The following is a 10,147-nucleotide window of genomic DNA, read 5'->3' on the forward strand; positions in this document are numbered from 1 at the left end:
AGGCACCCTCTTCCCCTTCATACTCCTCCATTCTGCCTGTGAAGAATGGACCCTGAGGTCTTGGGGTCTGTGGAAATCTCATTGCGGAGGTAAGGAAGCCATAGATTGAGAAGGGAGAAGGGCCTGAACCCTCTCCAGGGGCCGAAGAATCTGTTGAAAATCTTCAGCCAATCCCTGCCTAATGGCTAAAGAAACAACATCTTGGATCTCCCTGGGCCTGTCATCAAAGGTAGTGGAAGGCCGAAGGCCAGCTGCAGTGGGCATGACGGTGGCTTCCGGCCTGATCTGGGAGGCCTGAACTCTAGAGGGAAGAGGAGGCATAGGGCCCAGAAGTTTGCTGGAAATATGGCCCAGACCTGCTAAAATCCTGAGGTTGTTCCTCAAATGCCTCAGGGGACCAGACCGGGGGGGTGTCCAAAGGCTCTATGAACAACTTCCCCTCCCCTGGGGGGCTTTTCTGGAAACCCTGATGTTCAGTGGCTGGGAAACCTGTTGCAGTTGCCCTCTCATTTGTTGATTAGTCTTGTTAAATTGTCTCTCTAGAGCAGGGGTGGGCAAACTTTTTGGCTCGGGGCCGCATTGACTTTTAAAATTTGACAGACGGGCCGGGTCAGCACAAGATTTTTGGGAATCGCCCCCCTTTTCTCCTCCTTCCCCTCCCCTCGGAGGCCCCTGAGTCAGGAGTTGCTACTGCCAGTGGGGCTCAGCGCGGCTCCAGTCCCGCGTTGCCTCGGGAAGGAAAGGCAAAAGGAAGAGCCGCGGCGGTGCTTTGCAATGGCAGCAGCGGCACCGGAGGCTCAGGCTCAGCGGCTCCTGGTTTTGCCTTTTCCTTCCCAAGGCAACGCAGGACTGGAGCCGTCTGAGCTCGCGCAGCAGCGGTAGCAACTCCTGACAGCCCCAGCCAGACACCTGAGCGGAGCCGGGCGGAACTGCCTGTTGCTGCTGCCGGAGCACCGCCGGTGCGCCTCCTCAAGCAGCCCGCCCGCCCGCCCGGGCTTCCCTCCGCCCGCGCGGCTCGGGGCCAGGCGCGAGCGCCCGCGAGTTAAAGGAAGCCAAAAGTTGCTGGGAAGTTGCTCGGGTTTCCGGGCTTCCAGGCTTAAACTTTGCACAGGCAAAGTTTGCAGGCGGAGCGTCTTCCCGCCGAGGAGCGGGAAGGGTTCCGCCCGGGCGGGCGGGCGGGCTGCTTGGAGGAGGCGATGCGGCGGTGCTCGGGTTTCCCCTCCGCCATGCGGCTCAGGGCCAGGCGCGCGCCCGCAAGTTAAAGGAAGCCGAAAGTTACTGGGAAGTTGCTTGGGTTTCCGGGCTTCAGGCTTAAACTTTGCACAGGCAAAGTTTGCAGGCGGGCGTCTTCCCGCCGAGGAGCGGGAAGGTTCCGCCGCGGGCGGGTGGGCGGGCTGCTTGGAGGAGCGACCGGCGGTGCTCGGGTTTCCCCTCCGCCCGTGCGCTCGGGGCCAGGCACGGCGCCTGCGAGTTAAAGGAAGCCGAAATTGCTGGGAAGTTGCTCTGGTTTCCGGGCTTCCAGGGCTTTGCAAAGGCAAAGTTTGCAGGCTGGAGCATCTGGCCCAGAGCCACATGGCAACCCGCTCCAAGCAGCCTGCCCGCCCGCCGGGCGGAACCCTTCCGCTCCTCGGCGGGAAGATGCTCCCGCCTGAAAACTTTGCCTTTGCAAAGCCCTGGAAGCCCGAAACCCGAGCAACTCCCAGCAACTTTCAGCTTCGTTTTAACTCGCGGGCGCTCGCACCTGGCGGAGGGGAAGCCCGGAGCCTCCTCCAAGCAGCCTGCCTGCCCGCCCGCCGGGCTTCCTTCCGCCGCGCGGCTCGGGGCCAGGCGTGGCGCCCGCGAGTTAAAAGGAAGCCGAAAGTTGCTGGGAAGTTGCTCGGGTGCTGGGAGCAGGCTTTTAAAGTGCCGCCCGAGCAGGACCGCCGAGCCGGGAAACGGGGCACCAAGGCAGGGCAAGGCTCCACCAGCAGCGGCCTAGCTTTAGGTGGCTCCAAGCAGCCCGCTCCAAGCAGCCCGCCCGCGGAACCCTTCCCGCTCCTCGGCGGGAAGACGCTCCAGCCTGCAAGCTTTGCCTTTGCAAAGTTTAAGCCTGGAAGCCCCGGAAAAAAAAGGGGATCGGCGGGGACTCACCTTCGGAGAGGTCGCACTCGAAGGTGATTTCGAACTCCCAGCCGAGGCCTTTGCAAATTTCTTTTCTTTCCTACCCTAGATCGCTCCGCACTGTTTTGCAGCTTTGGGGGCCACGCGGCACAGGGCAATACGCCACGCCGAGCAATTTTTTTTCAGGGGCGGGCCGGATTGGACAGACCAACCGCAGCGATTTTTTTTCAGGGGCGGGCGGATTGGACAGACCAATGGCAGCGATTTTTTTCAGGGGCGGGCCGGATTGGACAGACCAATGGCAGCGATTTTTTTTCAGGGGCGGGCCGGATTGGACAGACCAACGGGCCGGATGTGGCCCGCGGGCCGTAGTTTGCCCACCCCTGCTCTAGAGCCACGTCTGCGTTTCTCTGCCTTCAACTCAGCCTGAGTTGTCTTCTTAGGGGCTAGAGCCTTAGCTCTGATTTTTGCAGCCACTTCCCTCTGAGCAGTACATTGTCTGCATCTTTTCCTTTTAGTGGGTTGGAGAGTCTGTTCCATTTGGGGCGGGGGGGGGGAAACTCTGCATGAGCACTGTCCTGATCCATTTCAAATAAGCAAGGCTCAAGCGTTGAGAGAATGGCTCTCAAAAGTGCTTAAGGATGGCAGAGGGTGGAATTGGGTCTTTGGAGCCCTGAAAATGGCCGCCAGGCCACTTAAAATGGCCGCTCACCTCGTGTCTGAAGAGACTGCACTCAAAGATGGCCGCTGCTCATTGATGGCTCCGAGAAGTGAATTTCGCTCCTTAGGTTATTGCAAGCCCCGAGCGATCAGATCAGCCAGAGAAGGAAGAGATGCCTCCCACGCGATCAGCTGGCTGGCTCTGTTATCAGTTTGCCGATCAGTTTTACGATCAGACAAACTGCGGCTATGGGGAAGGTCTCAGACGCTTCCCTGCTTGCCTAGCAGCGCTTGGGAAAATGTTTATCCCAACGTTGCAGGAGAATGGAGCCCCGCTCTCCTGAAGTTGCAGCTGCCCAGATGCCCGGGAGCTGATTGAAGCAAGGGTAGCTTCTGTAGAAAATCACTAAATAAAACGCTAACGCTTTCAGAGACACAGCTTGTGACTTAAAGAAGCTGAGTCAAAGCTGGGGATTCTCTCGGGGGCTGGGGTTTTATATACAAGTACAGACTCAGCTTAATGACATCATAAGAAGGAGTCTACCCAACCTGGGCTCTTGCTGCAGCATGGAGAAGTCCTTAACTTTCCAGACGTATGTGACCTCATTTTACTAACATCACCACTAATCTTAAGGATTGGTTAGGAGGTTGTACCAATGTGGTTGGGAGCTTTCACCCACGTGTCATCTATTCTCCAATCCAGATGCCGTATCTATGTTGCCTTTGTCTTCTTGTAAAAACCCTATAAATGTAATAAATACTGCCCATGCAGTCAGACATCTTGGCACCCTGCACAATGACTGGTCTTTGAAATCCACATCCAACATCAAATGTTATCGAATAGGTATTTTTAGTTTGTAGAAGATGTAAGATATTAAACCCATGATTAGCAAATTAATCATGGCAAATATTCTACATAAATATGTTTGATTTTTAATTAAATATAAATTAAATTTAGTTTGTGTCTTGCTTTAAATACAAATATTACAACAATATTTTACCTCTGTTTATATCTATGCATCATACAGCTATAAGGTTGCCATGTTTTGTCCCCAAGGAATCTTCCAGTAGAGAGAAGATATTCACAAGTATCATTACCTTAAGAGGGGAAAAAAAGAAATAGAGATATAAGAAATTGATAGGCAGATAAAAATACCCAATTCAGTCTAAATATTTAACTGATTGTATGACAAACCAATAAATTCTGTAAGAAGCTGAACAAGTACTGTATCACCTGGTTGGCTGCTTCTAGATAATTGCACAAGCAATTGGTGAAGCTGGATTCACTTATAACCATGTGATTTGCTTAGTGAACATAAGGATTCACTTAATTGCCACCCAAACTGTTAAAAAATTGGGCCCCACTCGATTTATAACTGCAACTTTAATGACAAAAATTCCAGTTCCAATGGTTGTAACTTGGAAACTATCTGCACTCTTTCTCTCTCCTAACTATATAGTAGTTTTTATATTTATATGTTGTTATATGTAGTATAATTTATAAACTATATGTAGTTTTTCTATTTATTTTGCATTTAAAAATACAAATACATTTTCTCCTTTGGTAATGAAGAAAAAGTAACAGTGCCAGGAAGAAATTACAAGGAGAGCTACCTAAATCCTTTTGGTTTCTTAACTGCATCCATTAGAGTTGCATTCTAAGATGTGTGGCCATATCTTTTAAACAAGTAAATGTAACAAATTGGCAAATTGGCAATTATTAAGATTGCTATCACTTTAAGAATAAGTAGTTATGGAAAATCCCCTTGGTGAAAATGGAATCTAATACTACAACCCCAGAAGTTTTCTTTTTTTTGAGTTTGGTACATTGCCAATACAGAAAGAAAAGCAATTAGATGTAGTATAAAAATATTCTTAACTTGCTTATTATTGCTCCCCTAGGGATATGCAAAGTTCTCTGTTCATGAATTGTTCTATGTGCAAAACAGCGGATTTCAAATAGTCTGTGCCCAAACTGAAAATGCCCAAACTTTGCAAAGCTTTGGTCCATTCCATGTACAGAACAAAACATGGCTGTTCTGTCCTGAACATAGAACAACACAGGGCTGTTTTGTTCCAGACAGAAACTTGGCACTTTGATGTGGCAGAAGATAATGGAAGAGAGGGAGCTGGGAAACTGGGGCAGGCAGATTGGCAAGCCACAATGGAAGCTGCTGAAGGGAAGGGCAACATGCATGAGAATTATCCTGCTTATCTTGTACATATTATTTCATCGAAAACCTTCAATTTTTTAATGGCTAAGAACTTCTCTCCAAGGTTTCTCACAGACTTCTCTAACTAGATTAAATGTTTTTGTTATATAAATTTAGTACCCAAATTATCTCTCAATTCCTTTTTTGAAAATGTCTGGCTTTGATTTTTTTTTTCTTCCTTTCTCCTCAAACCTTGTTCCATGTGGTGTTTTTCATACTGTGAGCATAAGGGTCAAAATAAGTTGTCTTTATCTGTTTTGTTAAGTCACCTAAGAATATTCTTCACTTAAAGAATGTGTTAAAATGCACCAAATAAATATACCACATTCTAATCTAAAATGTTTAGAAAGTATTTTAAAATAAACGCTAAAAATAAGAAATCAGATATGCAACTTTGAAATCAGATTATTTCATCAAAAGAAGAAATCTGCGACTAAGTCTCCACATCCAGAAAGGAAGTACCAGTCAATGGTATGGATCTGTAGCAGCAACTGTAAGTTTTCAAACTCATTATATATTCATTAACCATCTGATTGTGAATCTTGATGAAATAAAGTCTCAACACTTGCCACATGGGCTCAGGAATATGTGTTTGGATTAGAGATGCATTAACATGACGGCAACAAAATGTAACTTTCAGCTGCTCAATATGAAAATATTCATTTTCACCCCTGTAGAAAAATATGATCTTCACTCCTGCATAAAACTTCCTTGCATTTTTCAAATTTTGTATTTATTTCCTTTCAATCAGCTTCTGCCAAGCACCTTTCCAAGCATTTCCCTTTAATTTTTGACTCACTATTATTAGTTTTTGTCTGTACAAAAACAACCACAACCAATGACATTCTTACAAATGACAAGCAGAAGGGCAAGCCCTGAATAAGTTAAGTAAGTTGCCCAAATGTTTTTCCAGTTATACCATTAACATATGCAGTCTGATTGCCAACATTCACCAAATATTTATGATTTCATTTTCATTATTTTCTTGGATGCTAAAACTGATATGTGAATTCCTTTTTAACATTTCACTATCATTACCATTCAAATCTTACAAACAGTTCTTCCAACATTCCCTCATTTCTAGCCTTTCTTAGTTTCAGACATACAACGTAACTATTTTCCCTCCCTCTATCAATATTTATTCTTCTCATGTTTCAATTCAGTCTTCCAAATACCATAATTGTCAAGTAGGTAGATTTACAGATAATAAACTCTGTCATTCACCATAATAATTTTTGCTTTCATATAATATTTGTAGTATGGATATATTGATCAAAGGCCAAAAAGTTGTTTCAGATCAGGCATGGACATGCATGATTCACATCACCTCTTCCTTTTAGCTTCAGATAAGAAACTCAGTACCTTCCTACTTTTCAGTAATACAGAGAAAGTAAATATTAAGTTACCACTCTTTATTGTAGCAAAGCCACCTGAAGCATGCCATTCAAATCGATGGCACTAATCTAGAGACAACATATGATTGATTGCAATCCACTAATTTGGAAGACACTAAAGTATACTCAGAGTACCATGAAGTACAGAGTTCTATTTTGTCAGTATGCAGATTTAAAGTTTCCCAAATGGAAAATTTACTATTTGACACAGAATGCTATAGTCCAGCACACCAAATCTACTGAATGTAACTGTAATTACTAGTTCATACCATTTTCAGAACACTGTGATTCACTAAATTTTAATCTTTTACAGTTTACTTATTGTTACAACTGAAAAAAAAATCCTAAAAACAAATACTGGTTAACAGATATGGTTACATACTGTACAGTATGTAACCATATCACTGTGAGTAAAAAACAAGAGAAAAAAACCAGAAACAGAATAGGGAAGGAGAGCGAGCTTATTTTTCTCTTCGCCTTCTCAGCTCTAATACAAATGCAACCAATCCCAGTATTTTTAATAGATAATAGTGGGACATAATTAAGGTCCACTGTATAACAATTAATTAGTTCCTTCTAATTGAATTAAAATCCTGGGATAATAGGTGGTAAATTTTAATTTTATTTAGGATCTACAGATTGAACTACTTAACATAGAACTTTGGGAGTGATATCAGACATTTCTTATCTACTCAATGATGCAAAAAGTGGATAACCAAGGCTAGACTATCCAGATGTAATATTTGAAAGCAAAGATCCAAAAGGGAAACAGAGCAAAAGCCATTCCAAAGTATTTATTTATTATAGAAGAATGAGCAAGTTTTTAGTGAATAGAAATACACTTAATGATTCTGAGAATAATGATTCTGAGTTATAATGGATGGAGCACTGAGGCAGAGTGAATTGTACTGTGGCATGTAAATAACTTGGTATTGAAATCCCTTATTTGGTTTTTAAATAATGCTACAGACATTAGGCTTTAAACTACAGTTTTCACATGTATCAATCTGAAAATGATTCAAAACTGCAATTTATTTTGTACCTTTACTAACCAATATTTGTTGATTAAGTTAAAAGAAAAGGTAGGCAAAGGTCTTCAGGAACCTATGAATGTATGTAACCTCAATGTATGTAATCAACAATCCTGGACAATTATTCTTTATTTCCTCAAGACTTGGATGAAACAATGTTCATAGCAAAGATACATATGCAGGATTCAAATTCAGATGCTGGTTCTGCTCTATTATGTATGCAGGAAATACAAGTTGATTCTCTTTTTTGCCAGCAATTGATTTTTACATTAAAAAAGGATGTATGGTCACAAATTCAAAATGCTACTATTCAGAAATGAATAAGAAAAAATTTAATATGTCAATACAGCTATTATCAAATACAGAATGTGAAATGAGAAACCTGAATTATAATATATGTTGAAAATATTCAACATTATCAAGATATAAGGCAACTATGCAACTATAAAGGTTAATTACTATATCCATAATGTTATAATCAATTACTACTATAACTAGACATTTAGTTTAATTGTACATCTATTTAAACATTAAAATACCATCAAATCATAACCAGTTAAAAAGCACTCAACAGCAATTCTTCTTCTCCCTAATTTTTATGAAATGAAAAAAGTTGATTGAATCAAAAATATCCAATTCTAGAACTTTAGTCATGGAAACCTGATAAATTGTTATTAAGACTAACAACATATTGTGGCAACCTCAAAGAAATTTAATCAAAGTACCTCTTGGGGACTGTAAAAGTACTCCTCACTTACCAACTTTGTTTGACAACTCCATAAATAAGCAAAGTAATTGCTAAGCAAAAGATATCCTGTAACCTCCCCACTTAATGATGGCAGTAGCAGTGATGATTGAGATATCAAATAACATCAGCTTGCAATCTTCTGGTGCCTTTCTCATTTACTCTGATTGACAAAAGCTGACTGGGAAGGCTGCAAATTGTGATCACATAACCATATAACACTGCAACTGTTTTAAATGCAGGCGGGTTGCCAATGCCTGAATCCCAATCCTGCTATTTTTCTGGTATTTATTTTGTCATCAGTTGCCAGTTGTTTGGAATGGCAAGCCTAAAGGGATGTATTTACTGAACCAATTGCACTGGCGCTATAAAACAAAGGGCGAAGAGGATTGAAATCCCTCTTCTTCAAATAAATCACTGCACTCTTATCTTCCAGGATCCTGCAAGGCTGTCAAAATGCATCATTTATACCGTCAATCCCGTTTCCTACTATTGTTTATAATGAGCAGCGCTAATTAGACCTACCCCTCAGGGCAGGGAATTTCTTTAGATAACTCTGGATCCGTTACACCTCCTGCATGAGAAGCGCTTTGGCTTAAGTGGGGCTGCTTTATCTGAACAGGTGAAAAGACACTTGTCTGTTAGGGGAGGAAACCAAGCATAGAAATATTATCGCATCTCCGTTCCAACCTGGGGAAAAGAGGCTAGAGGGAGCAGGATGTTCTGGCCGGTCTTCTATGTTCCCTGGAAGGAAAAGGGGGGGACCGCGACCAAGCCGGCTCAGGAGCTCAAAGGCCCCGCTCCCAACCGACCATCCCTTCGGATCCGTGGAAGCCTGTAACACACTCCTCCCGATGGAGCCAAGCGGCAGTCCGCGGACTGCGCGCGTACCTTTCGCGGCGATGTTCCCCTCCTTAGTCAGTCCCCGTCTGCGGTCATGGTCGTTCCGCCCTCCGCCCCCCCCCCTTTACTCACCTTGATACCGACGGGAGACGGCGTAGCAGGCGGTGAGCAGGAGAACAGCGGCCAACGCCAGCGCTTTGGCGCTCCTCACGCTGAAGTAGTGGTTGATTTCCCGCTTTCCCAAGCTGTAGGCCAGGGCCGCCATCTTGGCTCCTCCATGACAACAGTGCGCGAAGAAACGGGCGGGAGGGCGCACACGGGCAGCGCTGGGCTCCCAGGAGGGAAAGGGAAAGAAGTTGCTGCTACGGAAAGGCGAAGAGATGAACTGCCCTGCCGCAGCTGAGTAGGCGTCACTACCGCCCGTTTGGGTCGCTCCCGCTCAGCATCCCGCCGCCCCTTTCGGCGGCGCAAACCCCTCCCGGTTTTCTCCTCCTACTCGTCGCCTTTTCAACTCGACAGCCAGGGAACACGTGCACCGGGTCTGCAGTCTTCCCGGCCGACGGCCTCCTTCCTCAAAGCGTAACAATTTGAAGAGATGCGGACTTCAACTCCCAGAATTCCCCAGCCAGCCATGGGACGCTTGGCTAGGGAATCTTGGGAGTTGAAGTCCATATGTCAAAGGTTGAGAAACGCTGGCTGCTATGATGCCGTTGATCACCTGTGCTCCTCTCCGTTACGGAGGAAGATGCGCAGGTGCCGTCCCTGTGCGATCCAACGCGGGACATCTGCGAGGGCAGAGCGAGACTTAAGGAATAAACCTCCACCCTCCCCTTAGCCGCCTTTGCCATCCTTTTATGGCATTCTAGCTCATGGTGAATGAAGATACTGTAGTAGCCACTTACTGTTTTTCCCCGCCTGTTTAAATGGCAAGGGCAGCACTTCGCGGGAGAAATGCGGCGCTGGCTTGACGCACAAGGAGGCGGTCAGGGAGCAGCTACTTATTAACCCCACTAGGTATCCAGGAAAAAAGCGCACCCTTGAGTACTCCCCTTATCTTTATATGAGGTTAGTTCAACAGTATCTTGCAAATGTGAAAGTATCCCTTCTAACTTTTACTCCCCCGAAAACTAGGAAGGGTCCGTTCTGAGACCCTTTCTGTAT

At 45.0% G+C, this 10,147-nt stretch overlaps 1 protein-coding gene across 5 annotated transcripts in view; it reads right to left on the reverse strand.

Annotated features, from left to right (window-relative positions):
- CASD1 (CAS1 domain sialic acid O acetyltransferase 1) overlaps positions 1-9,480 on the reverse strand; it is a 46,917-nt gene extending 37,437 nt beyond the window's left edge. Inside the window, exons 1-2 of one of the 5 annotated variants that reach the window (XM_087947706.1) lie at positions 9,119-9,480; positions 3,762-3,858 (exon numbers count right to left, since the gene is read on the reverse strand). In XM_087947706.1, the coding sequence (XP_087803832.1) occupies positions 3,762-3,858; positions 9,119-9,251 (230 nt within the window). In that variant the 5' untranslated portion in view covers positions 9,252-9,480. The remainder of the gene's footprint in view (positions 1-3,761; positions 3,859-9,118) is intronic. The other 4 variants (XM_087947705.1, XM_026675673.2, XM_087947707.1 and 1 more) reach the window with 4 other exon arrangements.
- Positions 9,481-10,147: the final 667 nt, after the last annotated feature.

This window comes from Notechis scutatus, chromosome Z (assembly GCF_049901735.1).
Source record: "Notechis scutatus isolate UNSWTSFEM ecotype Mainland chromosome Z, rNotScu1.2, whole genome shotgun sequence".
NCBI classification, from domain to species: domain Eukaryota; kingdom Metazoa; phylum Chordata; class Lepidosauria; order Squamata; family Elapidae; genus Notechis; species Notechis scutatus.